Here is a 25,517-nt window from a genome sequence, read left to right as displayed (position 1 = left end):
GAGTAGTCTATTTTATATAGGGGTGCCACTCGAGAGTCCATCTTGCATTTTAAGACCACGCCAGCTGCTAGTATAATTCGAAGTTGAACTATCTGCACAACTCTAATCATGTAGACTGGAAAATATAAAATTACTTTTAATGTTTTTAGAATGCCTTTCACCATAAGTTTTAGATCGTGACAAACGACGGTGCCAGAGGCACGGCCCGGGACTTGTAGTACAACTTTGTAACAATGACCTGCTGTGTCGTTCTGCTTACAAATACGTGAAACTACAAGATAGAATTCATAATTGATTTCACGAAATGAAGGTGCGGCTTGTGATGTCAGCTGTTACAATTACTGTAAGTCAGGTAATAATGGAGAGCAATGAAAACATATTGTAGCGGAACTTATTTTCATTTGATATGCATGTAATGCAGTTGTACCGTTTTCAGAGAATGGAAAGGAGAAAAATTAAGCAACATTTAATTAGGTAATATCTACTAACATAATTCCACCAGGCCTAGGGCACATAATTGACCGGTACAATGGCCTAGTAGGCAGAGTGTTCGCCTTGTACACGGTAGTTCGAACCCCGGCCAGGTCATACCAAAGACTTTAACTTAACTTAACTTGAAACGGTATATACTGATTTCTCTGCTTTAGCACTCAGCCTTTGGGAAAGAGTATGGTAGTTAAACACACACATCGCTACCAGCGGATCAGCCCCCTGCTGTAGAGACTTGCACAAATGTCTGTGGCCCAAGGGCTATAGAAATGGAGATGGGCGCCACCCCTATTCGTCTTTTCAAGACGCCCGGGTCACTTTAACTTTAACATAATTCCACCACCCTGAAAAGATACGTCCAAACAGATCTCCAACCAAACATCCCCCAGTATAATGCACTCCCGTATGTTTAAACTGTGCATCCCACTGTTTTTCAACGTGCCGGATTTGTGTAACCCGGTGGATTAATTCTAATGGAGGTTACATGTGTTTCTTTTTCTTCACATCAGCGAAAAATGTATCACAACTTTGTAATTTGGCACATACATTTAATACAAGATATGATGTGATATCTTCCACCTCACACACTATCACTGTAAATATTCAAATAATTGCGAACACACATGAAGACAAACAAACAAACTTTCTACGTCCTAATCCTTAAAACATTATTCTGCAAACATTACGGTGTTTGTACATTGTAAGTTTTCACAGTTGAACCGTATATCTGATGTTGTCATTATTTTTTCAATCATTGGTACCTCACGTCGTCAACCAAGTTACAGGTTTGTAACGTTAGGACAAGCCGGACACACGCAGGTTGTAGGAGGCACTCGGGCTGACGTCATCGCCGGGGAGCTTGCTGCAAAAGAAATAAGAAAGTTGGAAATGGGTGACTTTCCCAAGGGTACAACACTTGGGTCTGCTGGGGATTCGAAAATCTATAAAGGCTGGCTATGGACATATCAAAGATCTTTGAGTTACAAAATAGAACTTTATCAAATAGAAAATAAGCGTGGCAATTAAAAATTATTGCCATAGCGAAGGTGTCTGGACTGGTCTTACTTCACTGTAAGGAAAGTATCAACGTATATCACGCTAGATCTTAGTTATGCCATAATATTTGTGCAAAATGCACTTAGAAATCAGAAAGGCATCTGCCAAGCAGATATAGAAAGGCACCATGTAACTCGAAGAGTTCCTAGCATATATGGAAAGGCCAAAGCACACTCCCGTTGAAGTGTCTTTTTTCTCTAGCATTGTTGGATAGGTGGAGTGAGAAACTAGGCCGGAAGTTTAGAAATTCGCTTTGCTGGGGCTCCTATGATCGTTTTGGTTTTTATTCGAGCTCTGTTGGATATGTTTTCAAGGAGCTACTGCTGTTTTTCCGACACCGCACGCCTCCCCGTAAAGCGTTCAGTGTAGACTGCCCAAGTGGTAACCCATGTTATTTATCATTCCATTAAAAACTTTGACTTTCTATATATGCTTAAATCTCCTCAAGTTTTGGTTTTCACAGAGGTTACTTGGTGGGAGGCATGATGTTCAGCACGTTCTTATGATAATAGATCAACGGGGATGTGCAAACCCTTTTCAAAGCTAGAATACTAGATTCGGTGAACTCCCACACTCCCACCAGTACGAAATCAGACACCACGTAAAAGTAGGTCACCTGTCATCGACAGCTGAGTGCCTGGATTCCAGATGTGCTAACGAGGTATTAAGTGACAGGAGGGCATCCACAGAGTTTGCCGTACGGATTCCTGAAATTCCTGTGGAATTCTGGGAATTCTTGCAAATCGGGCGTAAAGTATACTATATATTAAGCTCGCCCCTAAGGCTTCGCTAATAAAGCAGAAGATTTTAAAAAGTCAACCATCACCTGGAACATCGATGACCGGACCAACCGTAGGAAGAGCTGGTTGCTCAGCAACCGTTGCAGGCGCCTGCGCAGGAGCTGTATATGGTTGCTGATCCACCATGACGAAGGCCGAAATGAAGACGTTGAGGACAGTGATGGTCATCACTAACCCCGTAGCCACGTTGTTGACACTGAAAGTACAACACAAACGGCAAGATTGAAACTCGTGGGGTCGTGTGGCGTAACGGCAAGGTAAAGGCACTTTACACGAATTTTCTCACTCCACCCAGGTGTGAATGGGTACCTGACATCGGTTGGGGAAGGTCGTATTGAGGTCACCTACTGGCGCCGAATGGCAGCCGCCCAAACCCTTGCGACAGTTCCACAAAGTGCAAGTGTGCAGCAAATATGTATCTTGTGTATTATGTGATGGTAAACCCTGCAGCAATTCAGCACTGGCTGCCATTGTACGGGTAATTTCGGACCAATAAACCATTTACTATTATTATTATCATTATTATGATGATAACAAAGGAATTGGCTTGTAGTAGTGAATATCATACGATAAGTACTTACATATCGATTTTTGTGTGATGTTCCGTGTTGTTCATGTTGTATTTGGACTTCAGGAACAACAGAATCGCCACCGCGATCTGAGCCACGATGGAAGGCACCAGCAGGAACAGGACGAACTCGACCAGGAAGATCCGACCATGTCTGCCCTGCAAGTAGAGCGCATACGGTAAAAGCGGTCGGACCTCAGACTGAGGACGAAGCATGGCGCTTTTTCGTTAGCTAGTAGTGCAATGTGGCTTCGCTATGGCTCACGTTTTTGTTACTGTACTAAAACAACAGTAGCTAATTGAACTATTAGCATAAAACTTGTCTTGAATTAATCGTCTTTTGAAGACTACCGTATCAAGACATCCTAAATTGACTTAACCTCATTACATATCTATTCATATTTTGGTATAAAACCTGGTCCTCCAGTCCTATCTTTAGTCACTGACGAAAGACAGCGGATGCTGGCTAAAACGTCTAACTGTTTCAAAATCTTATCCAGTTCCTTGAGTAACTATTTCTGGCTTATCAAGATGGTAGATGTCATTACAACCAAACGAACATAGATCCACATCTGTGAATACCATATGATCAGCTGGGCAGGTAAGTGGAGAATAAGATTTTTTTTACACAACCTCAGTTATACTAGTACTGACATTGTGTGAAAAGAATTGTATCATTCAAAAAGAATAGTTAATAAATCTATTATTCGAAAAGAATTCTATTTTTCAAAAAGAATAGAAAAGATTTCGATTGTTCGGGAAAAAATCTTCTCTGAAGGTAAACCTTTGAATGGAGTAGAATAGAATACAATAGAATACAATAGAATATAATAGGATACAATAGAATACAATAGAATACAATACAATAGAGTAGAAAACAATTGTATTGTTTGAAAAGCATTCTTTCCTTAGAAGATATAAATCTCCACTACTGACCTCAGACAAGACCAGTTTGAGCTGTCCGGCGTTTGCTACCAACAGTGCCATGTCCAAGAACCCCTGCGCCATGGACTTAGTCTGCGTGAATGTTTCCTTGTCCTGTGAGCTGCTCTGCTGTGGTATCTCTGGCTCTGGGCTCAACTGTGGGCAATGTAGTGACTGGTTTATTGAGCAAAACATGGAACAAAACGGCCTTGCAGAAGTTTATATTCTTTACTTCATACAATAAAAACCTAGGTATAAATCAAACGATATCTGAAATATTTACAAGTCACAAAAGTTACCATGACGTGGGAGTTACTGGCAATCACATTGAAAGCAGGGTCTCTGTTCAACACTACAGGTGTCAAAACGAAAGCTATGATTGTACTTTTCTCACCTGAACATGTCCTGTCCTAGAGAGGCTTCTTACTGCTGCAGCCGTTGTTGTTGTTGTTGTTGTTGTTGGCTGCATATTCCTGATCCTTTTCTTCAGTTCTTCCCTCGCCTGCCCTTTTCCCATCTCAATAGTTTCATCCTCCGTCATGCCAAACACTTTGAGAAGCCGTTTTATCTTCCCAAGCTTCATCTGGTCTATGTCCTCATCGCTAGGAGGATATGCCCCCTCTGCCATACTTAGCGCCCGAGCTGCTCAATTGATATTCCTGTGAGAAAGTAGGATTTTGAGAATGATTTTTGGTGCATGCATGACCTATCAAGAGGCATGTTTATTTGCTAATAGAAGGTCAATGTTTTCAGAGCTGTGCAAATTTTTTGTAGGTATGGGTTGCATTTCTCCTGTTTTTTTTTTGTTGCTGACGATGTAGGCCCAGTTCCGTGCTGCATAATTCAACAGAAAGACGAACTGCGATCGTTCATTGCTAAATTAACTTAACTCGAGGTTTGCCGCCAGAAAACAGTACCAGTGTGCACCCAACCCTTCCAAAACGCTGTGTTTTAAACATATAAACACACGATAGACCGACATAGACCATATAGGCAGGTACGGTAGCGAGTGACTGCCAGTGTAGAACGTACCTACTATACGTACCTGGAAGTTTGACAAGGTGAGTTAAAGTCCATGTAGAGCCTCCGCGCTCTTTAGCTATAGGACCGCGCCAGCTGCAGGTATGACTCTGGGCCGAACTCTCTGCACAGCTCTACTCAAAGATATACACTTAGAAAGGACGAAAGTGGGCCTCATCAACACACAAGTGCACCTTGAGTGGAACACTTGATCCGCCGCTTTGGCACTGTTTGTGTTTCTGTAGTGCACGGCGGTCACGACTTCGCGGAAGCTCGTACTTTCTTTTGTTCTATATGTAATCTAGGATATGTTGATGAATCAATCTTATTTGCGCATCGTTTCGTTATATCTAGATATCATTATATTTTTAATTCTACATGATTAGAGTTGTGTTAGATATGGTTCGACTTCGAATCATACCAGCAGATGGTGCGGTCTTAAGATGCAAGATGGACTCTGCCAGCGACACCCCCATGTAACCTGACACACCCTTATTTGGAAGACTAGCTCAAGTTCGCTTTCCAGCTGAGTAATACGTGTAGTTGCCAAACACAGAAAAGAAAACAACGTCAGCACCATGACAGGGTAAGGGCGTGCACTTCATCATACAACAGTAGACTCCAATGCTACCCCAACAGTGTGGATAAAAAGACGAGAACTCAATATGTTTGTTTTTTAAGAAGATTCGGTCCGTGGTTGCCTTGGGCATATGTACCCTGGCCCTCATTCAAATCTGTGGCATACAGGCCTTTTGACTGATTTTTTAAAACAACTTTATTCGTTACTTTTAACCCTCAAACCACCGTAGCTTTTTTACGACGAATCTTACCGTATGGGGTCAAAACTGACCCCACAATGTTTTCTACAAATATAGCTTTATTGGTGACTATTTTTGTGGTTTGTATATATGTATAGTTTACGTAATCTACAAGGGACAGTTTGACATGATTAGGTGTGAATAATTTCTGCTCATTATCATAATTTATGCAAAAATAGGGAACATCGTCTTTTACAACTAACGCTACTCAGACAAGTCGGCTCTTTTGAGGATTGCACCAACACTTGATGACATCTAGCATCTGAATGTCTTACGCTAGAACAACCAAACTTGGTCACCTTTTCTAAAATTTCGTTGGCAACAATTTTGTATTAATGAAATATCTAATCAATGTTTTCATGTTGCTATGGCAACCGGTTTCTTAGAGCCATATTTGGAAAAAGTCGCTAATTTTGGATTTTACAATATAATTCTAGGGCTGTCTTTTTAAACTGCACTTATTTTCTTACATCAATACCAACCAATTTAATTCACTATCACTTTTATGGTTTTAATATTCATAATTTATGCATATTTGATTACGTCATCGATCAAAATCTAAGATGGCGGACGATATAATTAGATTAGCTATAACCGGCTATTTCAACCTCAAATTTCATCATTACCATGTTTATTCCAACAGGAACAATCTTAATATAAACGTTTTGGTCCATTTTTATTGTGTTATTAGGTTATATGATGAAAAAATGAATTTAAAATAATTCAAGATGGCGGAACCAAGATGGCGGATTTCGCTAGTGTAACTTGATATGAATATAATTTTTATGACGTTATTTTGACGTCGTTCCTTTTGCCATCTACAAACAACGTCTTTGGATATATTATGATTTATCATACATAATTTCTATTTAAGTTTTATCGTGTACCTTTGAATTATATGGAAATACCCAATTTGTTGGTTTTCGTCAATAAAATCACATAAATGACGTCAAAATACGTCGCAACATCATTAATTTTTACGTTCATTTAAAAATGTGTTTTTTTTCACATTTCTACAAAAGTATATTTTGTAACTATGATCATAATACCCCTTATCCTACATGTTACTAGATGACAAGTATCAAACAATAGGAATATGAGTGCAGATTTCGCTGGGGTCAGTTTTGACCCCACTGGACCATGCATAAACTTTCTAGCCAGGATAACTTAATCAACAATGGGCCAATCTCGGTAAAAACTTGTGAGAAGTTATAAGACATATATACAAACAAACTCATAGAAGGAATTTCGTTTTCGACTCGAAATGTCAAAATGGGACATGTTGATATACGCCTGGGGTCAGTTTTGACCCCATACGGTGGTTTGAGGGTTAAACAAAAAATGCATAGTCTGGAATAGTCCATTCATGATTGTGAGTCAAATGGAGAAATTGGACTAGACTGCATTTAGAATAGGGTTCATGTTTGGGCCAGTAGTAATTTTGGACTAGTCCATTTTCCTTGGGGTACCACTGGAAGAGTCCATCTTGCATTTTAAGACCGCACCATCTGCTGGTATGATTCGAAGTCGAACTATGTACACAACTCTAATCATGTAGACTTAAAAATATAATAATAACGAAAAGATGCGCAAATATGATTGATTCATCAACACATCCTAGATTACAAATAGAACAATGGAAAGTATAATACTAGCTTACGCGAAGTCGTGACCGCCGTGCACTACAGAAACACAAACAATGCCAAAGCGGCGGATCAAGTGTTCACTCATGGTGCATATTGATTACAACGTAACAAAAGAACTTGATTACAATGTAACAAAAAACTTTAATGCTACCCCGGCAGTGCCAGTGGGTGAAAAGACAAGAGCTCAGGATGTTCGGTCGGATAATGGCAAGAAAGATTGGGTGAGCAACTAAAGCCCCTGTCACACTTTTGCGTATATACAAGTCCGCAGGAGTTGCGTATTAACATGTTTTTGGTTTAGGTTAAGTTTTCAGCCGAATAAGTCATTTCTTTGGTTCGATCACTAGGTTACACAACGGTGGGTAAAAGTAGAAAGCAATTTTGTCCCCGCAAACCTTACTTACCCCCAAAAAATGTTAATGCGCACCTCCCGCGCACTTGAATATACGCACAAGTGTGACAGGGCCCTAAGCAATGGACGTAGGGATCAGGTACAGATACAGGTACAGGTAACGTTACAGGTACAGAGATTTAGGTACAATCTGGACCTGTACCTGATCAATATAACCGAATCCATAGTCCGTTACATATTTTGACGTGAAGCTTAAAGACCACAAACAAAAACCTCAGTGCAAAGTAGGTATGATATCACCTTTGTTGCTGACTATCAAAGAAAGTACGAAGAACAGTACTCATAACGATTAAGCGATCAACCAGAAACGTTCTTCTATTATTTTAGGTTCTTGTGACGACCAAAGCACTGGTTATCCACTGAAGCTTACGTTATTGTGTTTGCTGAGTTCGATACAGCAATTCTCCGTTTAGTCATAACTTAAGATAACTGACTGACAGTTTATTGACCTAAACGAAACACAAGACGAAGGTTCTTCTCAATGAAAAATTTATAACAACTTTGCAATTTGGCAAATATATGGTATATTATGATATAAAGTGCATAGAATAGACAATGGACTAGGAGTGGGTACCGGTACAGAAAATTCAGGTCCGGTCCAGGTCCAGAGGGTCAGGTCCAGGTCCGGACCTGTACCTGTACCTGATTAAAGTAGTGTCGCAGTACATCATATTTTGGAGAGCGAGACACAAGTTAAGGTCTATGTGAGTCCTACAAATCATGTTCAAATTGTATATTAGAATAATGTGATTATTCTAGGTGCACACTAATGTGCACTCGCCGTCTGTTGACTCATCTACATATGATTAACAGCTAACGTCTTCGCAAAAGGAAACCACGACTCGTTAAATCTGCTTCAATTTTTGTATTAGACCGGTTATGTGCGACCGTCTGCTGATAGCCTGGTACTGTGAATTTTCTAATCGGTCCATAGGCCGGTCCACTGATTTTTTCTGGACCGGTTTTTTTGGACCGGTCCATAAGAAAATACCGGTTTTGTACCGGCACACAGTACCGGTACCCACCCCTACAATGGACTAATCCGGCTACTAGTACACCATCAGCATTTGGCAAAAACGTGATAGTTAAGAACAACTACATTGATTCCTTTTTCTACAGCTCAGTGTTGTACTTGGATCATTATCTACCTGATTGTTGTTACATGATACATTCATGTACATGCAACGTTACAAGCTCTGGCTTGATAACTGTATACATAAGCAATAAGCCTTACATTGCTAGTGAAGTAAAAATCACCAACAAAAATTCAGCCTACATCATTTGGCAAATTTCAATGCTTAGAAACGGATTATAAACAGCACGATGCTTGTACTACATGGGAAGTTTTCACAGTACCACTGTATATCCGATGTTGTCGTGATTTTTTAAATCTAAATCCTTGGTACCTTCCGTCGTCATCCAAGTTACAGATTAATCCTATGGACAAGCCGGACACACGCAGGTTGTAGTGGGCAGTCGGACGGTCGTCATCGGTGTGGTGTTTGCTACTCAAATAAACAGGAAGTTGGAAATAAAGTCATTAGTACGTAGGAAAAGTAACTGGCCCTTCACCGACAGTTGCGAGTATCATACCTCCTGATTTCCCCAACTTTGCAAACGAAAAGAAAATCGATAGAGTGAGGAAATAGGTGTGTGACTTTCCCAACTTCTAGGGATTCGAAAATCTAGAAAGGCTTGCAAAAGTATATATGTTTTTAGCACAATAGATTTAGATTTAAGAGGAACCAAAGCAGAACCTTTCTATCGAACCATCACCTGGTACATTGAAGACAGGAGTCAGACCAACCGGAGGAAGAGCTGGTTGCCCGGCAACCGTTGCAGGCGCATGCGTAGTTGACGGTGGTGGCGCAGGGGACTGTTCTACCATGACGAAGGCGGAAATGAAGACGTTGAGGATTGTGACGATCATCACCAGCCCTGTGGCCCAGTTGTTCGCCCTGAAAGTAATACAAAAAACCAAAAGATCTTAGTATTAATAATATTATTTAAATAAATGAGGTTTCTTCTGACGTTTACTTATTTTGCAAGTTATTGCCCAAGGACCAATTGCAAAATGAAACAGTATGGAGAAAAAGTATACAGTACAAGTGTAATACTGAAAGTCGATTCATCCGTACACCTACACTTGTACTTAGTTGATGGTCATATCATACATAGTACAGATATTTCCAATATTTTCTACCTTTACGTATCAGCTTTTTTTTGTGATCCGTGGTTTATGTTTGTCCCTTCTTTTCTGTTTGTGTTATTTATGTGACATGCAACAAAAAAAGGATTAAAGAAAACAAAAAATACTGATCCAGATAATCCTAGTACATTTTAACGTTCATTTATTGGTACGTACATTTCGCAGTATTTGTGGTGGTCGGGGTCCTCGATGTTATAGCGGGACTTGATGAACAGGAGAATCCCCACAAAGATCTGTACGATGATCGAACACACCAGTAGGAACATCACGAACTCGAAGAGGAAGATTCGACCATGTCTGCCCTGGGAGTAGAACACATACACTGTCAGTAAAATACCGACAGTTCTAGATAAATAAACTTCACGTCTTAACCTATCAATTTTGGCAGAAATGTAGAGATTGTGTCAAAAGATCCCCGGAAAGAAAAGAATTCTATTCTTCGAAAAGAATTCTGTTCTACGAAAAGAATTCTAGATCTTCGAAAAGAATTCTGTTCTTCGAAAAGAAATCTATTCTGCGAATGGAAGAGAATAGAATTCAAATCCGAATTTTACTCTCCGAAAAGAATTCTACTATTCGAAAGAACTTCCCGAATAGAATAGAAGAGCATTCTACTGTTTAAACAACCTTCTCTGCATACTAACCTCATACAGGACCAGTTTGAGCTGAGCGGCGTTTGCCGTCATCAGCGCCATGTCCATGAACCCCTGCGCCATGGTCTTCTTATGGGTGAAGCTGTTCTTGTCCAGCGGACAGCCTTTGGTGCTCGGGCCCTTCATCATCGCTCTCAGGTTTTTAAACTTCGGTTTCTTGTGCTGATGCTCATGCTGATGCTGATGCTGATTCTGATGTTGTTCTGCCTCCGGAATCAACTGTGGAAAATAAAGAGATGTAAAAAGGAGCATGCATATATGTGTTTGCACATTTCAACAGCTAATGTAACTAAGTCGTACCTAGAATATACATATTTGTGAATGTATGATAGCAGTGAAGCAACATTTTCTCATTACATTTTAGTAAGGGTAAACATGGAAGTCGATAATGGCGACGGTGCATATTTGTCTGTTGCTTGACAATCCATAAGATATGTTAAGAATATGAATCGAACTCCTAATGCAAATAGGCGGTAAGCAAAGTTTACGTATCGCAATAATATTGACATTTAACGATTGCTAAGAGACGTTTAAAAAGTGCCGCGCTGTTAGACACGTCATCCATGACCCCAGGCAGTTCAAGATCTACTGTCGTGTAAGTTAGGGCCCCTCCCCCAACTGTGTTCAGTGGTTTGTTGATATCGTAGTGCAATATATACAGTCACACTGGTACAAGCGACCACCTCTACATAAAGACCACCTAGTCAATGTGACCACTTTTGGTCCCTTAGATAATTTTTCCAAATAAGCCAAGCATTAAGACTCCTGTCTATGGTATCTACCCTACCGATTTTCCCCAACCCTCTTTATTAAATAATATTTTCTGACTTCATAATGTTTGAATAGTGAGTAATAGTACCGTAACCTTCAATTTTAAGTCGTTCAATAACGTGAGACGAGTCGGAAAATATGCGGGGACCCCATTGTTTAAGACACACCTTGTTTTAATCTGTTCTTAAAAATGTGCGCGAGGCCACTCCCATATTTCATACTGTGTGCTAATAATTGTTATGATTACATACCACAGTACGTCCCGAAAATTATCGAATCGTCTCTCTAGGTCCTCAAGAGTTCAATTGAATGGACAGAGACCCAGAATGATCACAACTTAGAGGTTAACAACGTCTCTGTCACGTTTACACAGTGCATTTTCAAACAATAACATGACAACTACGTGTGGAACAGACAAGGTCAAACCTACCAGGTCTGTTTGAGTCACCTCCTGGCTCTCTTCTTTCACTTTCTGCGCCATTTTTGGTGTCTGGGTACGATTCTTAGTTGCAGAAGACATTTTCAATCCTACTTGGATAAATACGTCTTGCCGAAACCCCACTCGGAGACTCCTTTATACGTGTGGAGCTGTCCTAAGCTGAGGAGCTAATTTGTGTCTGGGTCTAATTTTAGGCTATCGCAGCCAACATTGCCGCGGGCGGTTTTCGGTATGTTGTTGTTCTGCTTTGTGACGAGGACTCACACACACACACACACGTACACCACACACACGCGCATATACACACACACATACATACACTTGTACCGCTCCCTCCCCCCCCCACACACACGCACACACACGCATACAACACACACGTAGACACACACACACACACAGATATACACACACACATACACACAGACACACACACATACACACGTACACCACAAAGACGCGCATACACGCATACACACACAGACACAAATACACACACACACAGACACACACAGACACAAGTATAACACACACACACAAACACACACATACATAAACACACACACACACATACACACGTGCACAACACACACGCGCGCGCGCACATACACACACACACACAAACACATACAACACACACGTAAACACTTACACACAAACAAATAAATAAATAAAAAAATAACAACATAGCATACATGCCAAGTCACAAATCTATTTCATATGATAAGAATTGATCACAATTGAGGTATATTGTAAATGGAACCGAACCATATTCTACACAGGAAATGTTCAGATCATGTCGACGTCTTCAAACATACATCGGATTCCGCGTTTGGAAATTCAATTATGAATGTCCTGAGTAGTGCACACAAAAGATACAAAAACATCAAGTTTAAAAGCGTCTAATTAGTTTTTGAATTGCAAGTTAATATTTCAAACGAAACGGAAAGTCACGAGAAGTCAATTTCGTATGAGGATCTTAATTCTAGCTTCTTATTCATAAAAAAGGCTTGAAAAACAAGGAAATGAAAGAAAGTGCTTAAGATATGACAAGAAACTTGCAGGAAGAAACGCTGTCTGTTAAGTCACTCAAAAGGTACAAAGAATAACGCAATGCATTGAGATGGCGGCGGATTTCTCATTAGTGATCGAAGACTGGAGTTGGACTGTTAAAAATTTAGGTAAGTCATATTTTTGTGTTGGAAATTACAGGTCAACTCTGCTTCAAAGTCTCGGAGTTCCTACCACCACAGAGGAACTTTCCTGCTGGGATCTTTTTTTTTCAATTCATTCCGTTGGCAGTGCTAGCGGGTCAGGAGGAACCACCGGAAACGGAAACAGTTGCAGGCGCCTGCGTACTTGGTGGTTCGGGTGCGGCTCCTTGCACCAGGACGAAGGCCGAAATGAAGACGTTGAGGACGGTGACGATCATCACCAATCCTGTAGCCCAGTTGTTCGCCCTATGAGGACAACACAAACGACAACTAGAGTTAAGTATTTGTGCTACATATATTTCAGGTTTGCTATGTTAGTTTAACTATTACGGAGTCTTTTTATAAATATGAATTGATTTTGAATCTTTGTTTTTGTTTGAGTTGAATGTGTGATAGTTTTGTGCCGATTTGTTAAAAATAGAGAGAACGCTAGTGACCCCAAGAAACACCCCTCGCAATAAAATGGTATGGTGACCCCGTGACGTCACAATTCAAGATGGCGGCCACCACACATGCTAACGGATCAAACATAGGTTTTGCTATGCAAACCTGTGAAAAGACAGTAAAGTTGAGATCTCTGAAATACATCACTAGTAAGTCACTGAATAAAATGACTCTTTTTGTGCTGCAGTGTGAACCAGTCAGAATTGCTTTGAGGAAAATGACAGATATATTATATGGTCACCGAAATGTCGGTTGAATAAATCACTCGGCCGTGTAAAAAGAGTCCTTTTATTCTTTGAAATACATCTTGACCTCCAAGAAAAGGGGATGATTTTGTAGTTAATTAGTGTATGCTAATGATGGCAATATCTGTCCACATTTCCACACATCATTTGGCATTTTTAATTCTTGGCCCTTTGGAGACACTTACAGAAAGATAGGCCTCAAGGACACGGTACATCAGACAGTACCGCTGGCTTGTTCGAAATTCTCGTTGTACAGCTTGTAATATTTCAAGAATGATATCTACATATTTTCTTATTATAACGTTACATCCGAAAATAACAGAAGCTCCAAGGAAGGTGTCTGAGAGACACCGAAACATCAGCAGGTGAGACTTACTGGTTGTGTAAGAGGAAATCTCCAATATCCTGTAACGTTACAACTTGTACATGTAATATTACAAGAATAACACCTACATTTCGGCGTGTTTGTGGTGCTCCGGATTTTCGATGCTGTAGCGGGACTTGATGAGAAGGAGAATCCCCACAAAGATCTGCACGATGATCGAACACACCAGTAGGAACATGACGAACTCGTACAGGAAGATAGCATCACTGCCCTGGAAACATTGAGGAGAGTTTTTGTTCTCGATGCCACGTTAACATTCTATCAAACCTGACCTTAGTGACTGCTCAAATGGCTTACAAAAATGGTCACATTCACAGTAGACCCCGATGAAGACAGCTCAATCTCAAGATTGAGTGAAAATAATTCTGTTCTACTTTTCGAATTGAATTCTATCCTCCAAAACGATTTTCTCCGAATAACAGGCCACATATTTGCTTGATTATATTGGTGACATCTGCGTGAATTAATGCGTTTCCGTCCGTATACCCCCCCCCAAAAAGATTTCGACCAAATTATAAATCCTAGAAAGAAGTTGCAAACTGAGCATTCAGTTTTGGTCCGCCCGGTGGTTGCCATCCATTTAATCAAATCAGTGTTTACCTGTCCTTAGTAACCACTCGATGGCCTTGCAAATGTTTCCAGTAAACAGGAGGTCATTCTACTCTTCGAAAAGCATTCTAATTTCTGAAATGTATTCTATCATTCAAAATGAATTCTATTATTCGAAAAAGAATTCGACGATTCCCCGAATCGAACATGATTCTTTTCTTCGAGCATGACTCGACAAGACTGACCCCATATATGACCAGTTTGAGCTGAGCGACGTTTGCCGTTATCAGAGCCATGTCCATGAACCCCTGCGCCATGGTTTTCTTGTGGGTAAAGCTGTTCTTGTCCATCCCGCTCCTAGTGACGCTGGGACCCCTCACCATCGCTTTCAGGTTACTAAACCTCTTGTTCTTCTTCCCAGGTTGCTGCTGCTGCTGCTGTTGTTCAGCTATATGAGTCGTCTGTAGCTGTTGAATCAGCTGTGAATAAAGACACCGTGTTAAAGGGACACTTAATCATAAAGATCTAGCTTGACAAAGACTGGTGTTGTAAAGTGGAAAATTTGAGTAAGCATAATTTTTATGTTGGAAATTACCGTTCAAACTTGTTTCAGAATAAGAAAACGTGTCATTTATCATGACTTACTTGAGTTATGTCGGGTGACGTTCCTCTGCCATCCGAACCGCCAAGGCCGCCCAGAAGTTGCTGATTAACATATAACTCTATGTCAAATGCGGAATTCTCAAATTCTTAAATGATGAATCAAATTAAATATCGTCAGAAATATCAATAACGTGGCGACCACGGTGGACATGATAACTCTTAACTTATCATCATATTCGTACGTGTCAAAGTGAGTTATAAAACTGTTGTTATCTGTAAGCTATCAAGGATGAATCGAATCAAATATCGTCAGGAATATCCCCCAAGTACAAACAAGTCGTCGTCACGCATACATACACAAAGAATACACATACCAGTAAAACCTGTGTGGCATCTAGTTTTTCTGTCCTTGCATCCGTTGGCTTCTGTTCAACAGCCGTGGTCTCGGATATTCTAGTTTTCTAAGATTTGATATAAAACAAGTTGTCGAGATTAACCACATCTAAACTTGCTACATGCCTTAAACACATCGCTGTTTATCCTAGACAAAGAAGAAAATCTTAAAAGAAGACGCGTCCCCTCAAGATAGAAAAAAGCAAAGCTATATACTATGATGATGATATACTACTAGTATTTGTCAAACTGACTATCCTACACCACACAAATAACACTCCTGGTTCAAGCAAATTTAACAGAAAACTCTACCCTCCTTCATACGTTTTTGGTTACAAATAGTCTATGTACGTTGATTGAAGGTACGTACTCCAAAAGTTGTGAATAGCTCTCATTGTCTATGCACTCCGAAACAAATGTGCTTAGGCTAGTGGGAGGAAATTGTCCCTTCTATTATTATTATGTAAAAATGCCTGCAGCTATGAAAGGCGACTATACATCTTGTTTGGGAGAGATTTCCTCACGTTGACACATCTTGCGTTTGTTCCAACAAGGTAGAAGAACAAAGAATCCGACGACAGTTGTCAAAGTATTAACAGGACTTTCAGTATCGTAATCTGGTCTCTTTGAGTATGTGTTTTGTTGATTTAGACTTAACGTGGACAGCGGCAATCTGCTAATTTCTCCGAACAATACGGGGATAAATTAGTAGTAGCAAACAGAAAAACCTGAACTACCGCATGCCACAGGTTTGCACACTGTCTACAACACATATCTAGAAACAGAAAGTTTCATAAGGGCCAGGTCAGATTTGGTCGTACAGTAGGAACACGAGAGCAAATAAAATACTGTAAAATAGAAATGAGTCACTATATAGAACAGTCTTCAGACAAATATTCAAACAATATCCTCTTTTCTGACGTTTAAAAGTACGCTGCAAGTCTATCTCATAAGACATCCTAGCCTCCTGTAGTAGTCTCAAATATTCAGTTCTCTTATCGTAATTTGCACCATTAATCAATTAATTATTCTCATCTATCGTTATCATAGTCCATGAATTACTAAAGAAAGTACTTCGCTATAACATTCATCGATTAGAGAAGAGGTAGCACAAGCTCTGCAATGTTCTTTATACATTGGAACGATAGATATGAGTCTACTTTATATTCATCACTGAGTTTAGATGATTTTTGATCGCGACATTTCGAAAAAAAAATGTTTCTTGCGACTTGAGTGGTCAATCTTTTTCAGACGTGCGTTTGAAATCTCAGATGGCGGCATGTTGTTCGACAGCTTCAGATTCAATTAAGATAACTCAACTGTCATGAGAGACTTGGAGGAACTGGGTTTCACTTGGGAGGGAGTGAGAAGGCAGGCACTGGACAGAACTGCGTGGAAAGCAGTGGCGGCCCGCATCGTTGACAGATGAAAGCGGCGACGATGATGATGATGATGATGATGATGATGAAGATAACTCAAACGGAGCGAAATCGCCAGGAAAGAGTTGTTCAGCAATTCTCTAACAAAATAAACAAAGTTACACTTACCCCCTCGCCCTGCGCTTGCTCCGTGTTTTGTCCATCCATGACGGTCTGGTCATTCATATCTACCTACACTTGAGACTGTTGTTGGCCACCTGTTGTGCCTGTTGTTACCTGGTTCGGGGTAATGTTTGTAGGATCTGCCATACTTAAGCTTACACCGTAATCTTCGCTCAAAACAAGATACACAAGGTGAAACTGAGGTGGCGTTTCACTTCCTAAAAGATGCAAGGCCTCAGACGTCACCGTTTTAAGTAAGAGTTCTCCGGGCACAAGGGACGGCTTTCTTCTGATACTAGTGGTTTCCGGTAGCTTCGATATGAATATTCACAGGCTCAAGCCCCTTTGGGAATACTAGCCTCCTTTGCAGACTTTCTGGGCGGCGCCGGCGTTTTGATTGGTGGTGGGGGGTGCAATATAATTCGCGATTTTCAACATATGTCGGGGCCAGGTTCTTTTGCAGCGCGGCAATACTATCCCACGGGTGGCAATATGATTTCCCCCAGCAAAAGAACCTGGCCCTGATATGTAGAAAATATAGTTTTAAAAAAGGCCGGCGCCACCCAGAAGGCCTGCAAAGGAGGCTATCAAAAACCCCTTTGTTTGTGTTGGGGCAGCCAAGCGTAATTATACATAATATGACTTGTCCGACCGCCCGAAGATGACGTCACAAAGGGCGGAAAAGCCCGAAGATTGTTTGTTATCTTGACGCGACCAGGTGTTAGTTAATGGAAAGATGGAAACTTGTAATTGAAACTTCTGAACTAGATTTCATTTTTCTCGCTGAGGACTTAAATTGATGCAGAAAGTTCGTGCATATTGTGTGATATTAGAGATGGGCTGTCAAATCTGTTGTCACCAGAAAGGACAGGTACTCGAGGTATGGCTCTTCCCTAAGGCTAGGGTCACATTTCCTTACTGGGCCCGGCCGGGCTGTTAGCGTTTGCGGAAACGAAAAATTAAAGTGTATGTCAATAAATTTGAACAATCTATATTCTTGGATAATTTTGGGTACGTTTTGTGTTTTTGTTGTCTTTTATATCATACTTTTCGTTCCCAAAGATTGCCCGGCCGGGCCCCTGATTGAAAATGTGACCCAAGCATAACACGGGATCTCATTTTAATGTCTTGTCTGAGGGGCGCCCCTTTCCCTAAATGGCACTCATTTTCACCCGAGTGAAGTGGTGGAATGCGTGCTCTGTGCCTTTCTCTAGGGCATATCTTCAAGCTGGGCATACCAGGATTACAAAAGAAGAGCAGTATTTACATATTGATGTGAAAATGGATATGGTTCATTTAAGTTTTGAACTCCTGACCTCGGCTTCTGAGAAACCAAGACGTGGGTGATAGCGCACCCTGGTCAGATGGACACCGGACGTCTCAGCGGGGAATATCCTCAATTTACCCTGACTCAGTAGATTGTTAGGATTAGTCAGCGACAAGGAATTGTCTCAATGTCTTATATATAGCAGACGTCGGGTGACAGTAACACACTCTGCGCTGAGAAGCACGCACGCAGCCACGCTCAGCAATCCATTCTGCACCCTAATCCCACCCGACCCGATTATCTGTCTAGTAATATCAATTGTATTTGCGTTAACATGTTTGTGACAACTATCTTTACACTCGTTATTAAATTATATGTAGTCATTTGCTGTGCGTACTCATGTAATCATGTATAGAACGTTAACTTACGGTTAAGATTGTATTTTACCTGGAGTGTAGATTTAGTATTTGTGTTTAGATATAGTACTTGTGTGTCAGGGAGAACCTTTGTATTGTGTGAAAATAAAACTTTGATTCAAACTTTGATTTAAACTTCGATTTAAACTGATTTATACAATGAAGCAAAAATGAAGTTATAACTCATTGTAAAGTCAATCGCAATAGTTTAATTGATTGTGACACAAAATGCCTTAGTATGTACAGCAAATCCAGGCAAAATAAACTTAAGTGCACGAAATGATATATCATTATTTACGTGAGAAGCATAAAATTTTACGTAAAAAAAGCGTGTACTTGGTTTTCGAAGAAAAAATTGAAATTTGAAACGAGACGTCAAGGAGAAGTTCGCATGAGGGACTTAATTTTACATTCTTGTTGAAAATATCAGTTTAAGTGAAAGTGTGGAAAAGTGTTAACATAGCACGACGAAGAAAAAGGTTAACTTACACAAAAGAATAACGTAATACATTGCAATAATCACCCACCGAAACACAGAAATCCACACAAAACAAACCTTTAGTCTTGTTAACGCTATTACACCAACATTGTAGCTTTTCTGATTATTTAATCATGTTAGCCATTTTTGTTACCTAGGTCTTCACATAACGGACAAGTAACCAAACAGAAACAAAACAATCAGCCACATGCAAGGATAGCGACGTCACCAAAGAGTGAGTTTCGTTAATCGCTGACGGCCAGCTGTGTTACGTCAAGGCACTGGACAGATGCAAGTCGTACTCTGCGCCAAGAGAGCTCTCAGTGTCGTCATATAACCGACTAGAAGGAGAAAGTTTGAACAAGAAGTCGTCAGTAAGGTTGAACCGTCAAGGAAAGAAACTGGGTAAAGAAAGGTAAATGCAGAAATGTTCGCGGTGGTTTTATATGTTCGCGGTTTTCGCGGTGAACTCTTAAGCGCAAACTTAAAGCCGTTCCATAGTGTGACCGTAGTACTAACGTTACTATTGTTTCAAACGCGAACTCAAAACCACCGCGAACACTCCATTTTCTTCCTACCGTGAAATCAAATCTCCACGAATATTTCTGCATTTATACCAAATTTCATCACAGTAGTAATATGAAGAAGTTGAGGCTTCATCTTCAGTAGATAACAAAAAATATGTTATTTTGAAATCAAATCGTTACGTTTATATCGAATCACTGTTGGCTAGCTATTCCTCCAGTTGTTTCCAGTTGGAAACATAACAATACATCAAAATACATATTCATGCTCGAGTACAATACATTACAATTTTTACAACATCAGTACAACACTATAAAACATTTATATCGTATCCATATATAACAGTACAAATCTTATGAATTCCGTATAACTAGAACTGTCCAGTAGACTAGGTAAGTATAGTATAGTCTAGTATAGTCCTGCACAGGAAGAAGACAACTTGTACCCTTTCAAGTGGAGATCCAGTTACAAATATTTCACAGATATAAAGTTTATTAATCAGTTAACATATCTATTCGGAGTTTTGGTATAAAGTCTAGAGTTCTACCAGATCCTTCTTTAGTCACTGACGAAAGACAGTGGATACTGTCTGAAACGTCTGACTGTTTCAAAATCTTATCCAGTTGCTTGAGTAATTAATTTTTGGCGTAAAGTTTATTAACATCGCAACTTAGGTTCAAGTCTATATTTCACTGTCTTTAAATTGTATTTTCTTCAGTTGGTCAAAAAGAAAGGTACCAAACAAGTCTTGTATTTCATTCCATACTGATTTATTGACAACGTAATGGCAAGCCTAACATTAAATTTCACTGTCTTTAAATTGAATACTTTGTATAGTCAGGCAGTCAGGAAGAAAGTATCCAAAGAGGTCATGTATTTCTCCCATACTGATATGTTGGCACGATATCTTAACACTGCGTTTTTTTACGCAATTCATGAATTTTTCTTAAAGACGACGTTTCCGAAGCTAACCTGTTGTGACCGCCTCTGTGGGGAGTGGCGCCGCCGGCGGCGCCTGTGGTACTGCAGGGAGAGAAGTTGGTGTAGCACCAGCGCCACCTGGCGATGATGATCTGTCCTCCAGCATGATGAAAGCCGAGATGAAAACGTTGAGGACTGTGATTAACATGACTAGTCCCGTGGCCCAGTTGTTGGCCCTGCGGTTAGCAAATGGATAGAAACAACCATGAAAGGCATAAAAAACTAGACTCCTTTGCTGTAGGCTTTCTGGCCGACAGTTACGATTTCTTCAACAAAAGAATCTGGCCCCGATATGTTAAAAATTCACCTCATCATTCAAAACAACGCAGGGAATATACAGTGCATGTAAATGAAAGCGGTTTGATAGGAACTTCATTCAAAATATAATAACCAAACAATTCCTCGAAACAAATTATGTCACAAAACTGTATATCCTCGCTGTTTCGTCAAGTAGAGAAGTAACTGTTGTAAATGAAGTTCTGTTACATAACTATTATTTCAAAAAAAACCTCAAAATATCTTCCGAACTCGAAGCCATCGTCATTGCCAATGAAACAAAGCTACCAGAACTGTATGATCATTATTCCTCTTACCTGTCCGCCCTGTGCTGCTCGCTGTGCTGCTCGATGTTGTACTGGGACTTGTAGAGTAGCAGCGCGCCCACCACGATCTGGAACGCGATGGACATCCCCAGTAGAGCCATGATGAAGTCGAAGAAGGGAATCCGGCCGTCATTGCCCTGATGTAAGTCAAAACATACGTGATGAAATGAGATGGTGGGGTTTGGAACGAGATGCAAAATACACACGTAAACACACACGCACTCCGATGTATGTATATATAAAACATACATATGCATTGTATATACACACATATACATGTGCACACGCATACATATATGTACATAAATACAAGCACACACACACACACACACGAGTATAAACATACTTACGCACACACACATACGCGCACACACATATACATACATACACACACACACACATACATACACACACACACACACACGCGCGCGCGCGCGCGCGCGCGCACACACACACAGACACATCCTCCCGCACTTCCATTTTCATTTTTCCTCAAATTTTCAAAACAGAAATAAAAGTCTATTTCATCCCCATTTCACCTCCACCATGATGAGTTTCATCTGAGCGGCGTTCGCCGTGAGAAGCGCCATGTCCATGAAGCCTTGCGCCATGGTCTTCTTCTGCGCGTAAGCATTCATTCCTAGAGGGGGTCTGACTTTGGGCGGGCCCCTCTGCACCCTCTGGAAGAATACGAACTTGGACTTGCCTTGTACCTCTTGTTGTGGGATCAGCTAGAACAAAGGAGGCAACACGTCATTTTCTCTTATACAATATTCTCCAAGCATAGGAGATTTTTACAGTGTTAGAAATCCCGGACACTGCTAGCCCCCCGATCGAAACCTCAGCTTGAAGAATAATTTTCTCTTGCATTTGTCTTGGTTTCTCTATCCAGCGTGGCTTTAAAATGTCTTGTTGTCTTTTAAAATGGCTTTTGTCAGTGTTTCGTTTTTCGATTTGAAAGAAAATAGATGGATTTCGATGTTTAAGTGCGGGTAATATCATTAGTATTATCATACCTATTAAGTCTTAACAGGTTAGCTCTCATGCTAGATGTTAGGAGCTTTTGATACCGTTAAGTATCAAAGTCTAGAGGAATTTGAGTAAACCAAGATTTGATACCAAATTAGTCATCAGCGGGCAAAATGTTTCTGAATTGTCCGACCTACAAAATGCATCGCTGTCTATCCAGGGCAAAGAAGAATACATAAGTCAATGGAAGAACCCCCCCCCCCCTTAAGATTGGACCCTGAGCAAACCCATGTTGGCAAACTAACGGAACTACGTATACACCTCACAAAACAAAACTCCAGGCTCAAACAAATTCAACCCGAAACTCTAGTTCCCTTTACAAGTGTTTGGTTACAAACGACTTTATACCTTACTTGTATGTGCTCCAGAGGTAATGTTACATGTATGTGACTAGTTCTGATTGGATCTGAAATGTTTACACATTCCAAAGCAAGCGTACCTATGCGCGCGGAAATTGTCCCTTCTCATATTTAGTAAACACGCCTGGAGCATAGAAAGACAAATATACATCTTGTCTAGAAAAAGGCGAACAATCCCTTCAAGATAGAAAAGCAAAGCCATATTCTACTAGCGTTTGGCAAACTCACTGTCGTTAAAAGTGACCCGGGCGTCCTGAAAAGACGCATAGGGGTGGCGCTTATTTTCATTTCTATAGCCCTTGGGCCACACACATTTGTGCAAGTCACTACAGCAGGGGGTTGATCCGCTGGTAGTGGGTGTGTGTTTAACTACCATACTCTTTCTCCAATGCTGAGTGCTAAGCAGTATGTACCATTTTTAAGACTTTGGTATGACCCGGCCGGGGTTCGAACTCACGACCCACGTATACCGTGTACAAGGCGAACACTCTTGTCGTACACCACACAAATAACACTCCTAGTTCAAGCAAATTTCAACAGGAGACTTAACTCTCCTTCACAAGTGTTTGATGATAAATGATTTCATCCCTTGATCATGATTGAAGGTACAGTACTAAAGAAGCATGTGGCTAGTTTTTTACCTTCGCCGGGAATGTATGCATTCGCGGTAAGGTTATGTTATCGGTTACGCCAGCTGTAAAGTGGGTCCGTATGTATGTCGAGATCATAAGTCGAGAGAACTTTGACGGATCTTGCTGATTTTTGGTAGGTAAGTGGCGGTTGTGGGAACAAAATAGTTAACCTGGCGTTTTCCTAAAGTGCTCTAGTGGACTTTTTTGTTAGTGTGTTTGTATGTAGACAACATAACTCGTATTGGAAATGTTTACACATTTAAAAGCAAACGTGCCTAGGGGAGCGGAAATGGTTCCTTCTTATATTTTGTAAACACGGCTGAAGCGAAGAAAGACAAATATGTCTCTTGTTTTGAAGAGATTTCCTTACGTTGACACACCTTGCATCTGTTGCAACAAGAATATGAATAAAACGTTGTTTTTTCCCCCGATTGTCCAAAAAAAGAATATGTTCGTGACGGTCATGTTTTATACTAATCTCCAAGCAGATCTATCGGTGGCAAAGATCGTATCCAACTGTGGCGATGAAAATAGTTTTTGCCAGTTGGAGATTACGTGTTTACATGTGTCCTCAAGTTGTTAGTTCTAACGTTACGGCATGTGAATTTTATAGCGTAACTTCCATGGGAAGGTAAACAAGTGAGCTACCTGTTTCGGTCGTCCCAGTATGTCATAGGGCCGGGGGCGTACGAATTCACTGGTAGTTTAAGTTCCGCATTGTCAGTCGCCTGATCTATTTTGTATTATGTAAACTACAGCTACTATAGCTACACATTCAATCATTTTGGCATGGAAAATTATAACATGACGATGTTGAGCTGACTTTATTGTCCTCCTTGCACATACCAGAGTGTTAAACCAGACACGATTAATTATTTTACCTGTCCCCTCCCAACACTCCTCCCCTAAAAACCCACAGGGGGCCAATTCACTATTTACCGCCACTAGCAGACTATAGAAGCCCTCCGGCTCGGTCAAATTGGTCACCCTATTTTGGGTTAAATTGTGCGATTCACCAAGGCTTGCATTCACCAAATAGGTGGTATAAAGCTGTGCGAGGTGTTGCGAGAGGCAACGATACGGTTGAGACCACAAAAGGCCAGGACCTCCATATATAATGTCCTTGAAATAATAGATAGAGTCTAATTTATATTCATCACTGAATTTAGACGCTTTAGAACGCTAAAATCCAAGAGAAAACTGTTTCTTGCGACAGTCGATCAATCTCAGACGCGTGCTTAAAATCTCAGATGGCGGCATGTTGTGCACTGGCTTCATACTCAATTCAAATAACTCAAGTCCATGAACCGTAGCCAAATCGCAAGGAAAGCATTAATCAGGAATTCTCTACCAGACGCAGATTCAACGCAACTTTCCCCAACCCAAACACTCCCAGGGGATCAACTATCTACCTTTACTAGCAGACTATGAAAGCCCACTGTCAAACTGATCTCCCTGTTTTTTGTGCCATTCACGAACAAGCTTGTATACACTAAACCTTACGAGATATACGGTTGAGTTGAGGAAATACTTGTTCAGCAATTCTCTGATAACACAAAACAAAGTGACTTACCGCCTGGCTCTGAGTCTGCTCCGTGTTTTGTCCGTCCACGACGTTTAGGTTGTTCATGTCTACCTGCGTGTGAGGCGTTTGTTGCACGGTCATCTCAACACCTGTAGTGTCCGTTTTTACCTGGTTCAGAGTAACGTTAGTCGGATCCGCCATGCTTTAATACACCTTGATGTTCTCTCTAGACAAGATACAGCCGCGGGGTCGTCTCCCTTCCTTAAAGACGCTAGCCCTCAGACCTCGCTTTTAGATTAAGAACTCTCCAAGCAGTCGAAGAAAGACACAAGCGACGCCTTCCGTTTCTAGTTTACGGCACCTTCGATGTAAAAATCCACTGACTGAAACCTCCCTTGGGAATTCCGCCTTTGTGAAGTGACCTGGAAAAGACTACCAGCCTACTTTGTTTGTGTTGCGGCAGCCAAGCGCTAATAACCTGTCCGACCGCATTTCGAGACACTCGCGTCCGAAGATGACGTCACAGA

General features: G+C 40.8%; 4 protein-coding genes across 5 annotated transcripts; all 4 read right to left on the bottom strand.

Annotated features, from left to right (window-relative positions):
- Positions 1–623: 623 nt before the first annotated feature.
- On the bottom strand, positions 624–5,081 carry LOC136421893 (ninjurin-1-like). Its single transcript, XM_066409464.1, has 6 exons — positions 4,883–5,081; positions 4,232–4,496; positions 3,850–3,993; positions 2,927–3,072; positions 2,372–2,541; positions 624–1,351 (listed from the first exon to the last, which is right to left on the bottom strand). The coding sequence occupies exons 2-6, from the start codon at positions 4,463–4,465 to the stop codon at positions 1,269–1,271; spliced, it is 777 nt and encodes a 258-aa protein (XP_066265561.1). The 5' UTR covers positions 4,466–4,496; positions 4,883–5,081; the 3' UTR covers positions 624–1,268.
- Positions 5,082–8,205: 3,124 nt separating this feature from the next.
- On the bottom strand, positions 8,206–10,833 carry LOC136422098 (ninjurin-1-like). 2 transcript variants are annotated; one of them, XM_066409748.1, is made up of 4 exons: positions 10,587–10,833; positions 10,099–10,244; positions 9,510–9,691; positions 8,206–9,238 (listed from the first exon to the last, which is right to left on the bottom strand). In XM_066409748.1, the coding sequence occupies exons 1-4, from the start codon at positions 10,722–10,724 to the stop codon at positions 9,171–9,173; spliced, it is 534 nt and encodes a 177-aa protein (XP_066265845.1). In that variant the 5' UTR covers positions 10,725–10,833; the 3' UTR covers positions 8,206–9,170. The 2 variants fall into 2 exon arrangements, with proteins under 2 accessions (XP_066265845.1, XP_066265846.1); XM_066409749.1 differs by having other exon boundaries at positions 9,541–9,691.
- Positions 10,834–12,500: 1,667 nt separating this feature from the next.
- LOC136422214 (ninjurin-1-like) lies at positions 12,501–15,833 on the bottom strand. Its single transcript, XM_066409860.1, has 5 exons — positions 15,617–15,833; positions 15,285–15,344; positions 14,885–15,118; positions 14,159–14,301; positions 12,501–13,262 (listed from the first exon to the last, which is right to left on the bottom strand). Exons 3-5 carry the CDS (start codon positions 15,020–15,022, stop codon positions 13,115–13,117), a joined length of 429 nt encoding a protein of 142 aa, XP_066265957.1. The 5' UTR covers positions 15,023–15,118; positions 15,285–15,344; positions 15,617–15,833; the 3' UTR covers positions 12,501–13,114.
- Positions 15,834–19,052: 3,219 nt separating this feature from the next.
- LOC136421446 (uncharacterized) lies at positions 19,053–25,432 on the bottom strand. Its single transcript, XM_066408758.1, has 5 exons — positions 25,039–25,432; positions 21,985–22,176; positions 21,437–21,582; positions 20,835–21,019; positions 19,053–19,678 (listed from the first exon to the last, which is right to left on the bottom strand). Exons 1-5 carry the CDS (start codon positions 25,189–25,191, stop codon positions 19,611–19,613), a joined length of 744 nt encoding a protein of 247 aa, XP_066264855.1. The 5' UTR covers positions 25,192–25,432; the 3' UTR covers positions 19,053–19,610.
- Between the last annotated feature and the right edge of the window lie 85 nt (positions 25,433–25,517).

This window comes from Branchiostoma lanceolatum, chromosome 16, assembly GCF_035083965.1.
Source record: "Branchiostoma lanceolatum isolate klBraLanc5 chromosome 16, klBraLanc5.hap2, whole genome shotgun sequence".
Taxonomy (NCBI): domain Eukaryota; kingdom Metazoa; phylum Chordata; class Leptocardii; order Amphioxiformes; family Branchiostomatidae; genus Branchiostoma; species Branchiostoma lanceolatum.
The sequence above is the reverse complement of the archived record's forward strand: the minus strand, read 5'-3'. Positions and strand labels throughout refer to the sequence as shown.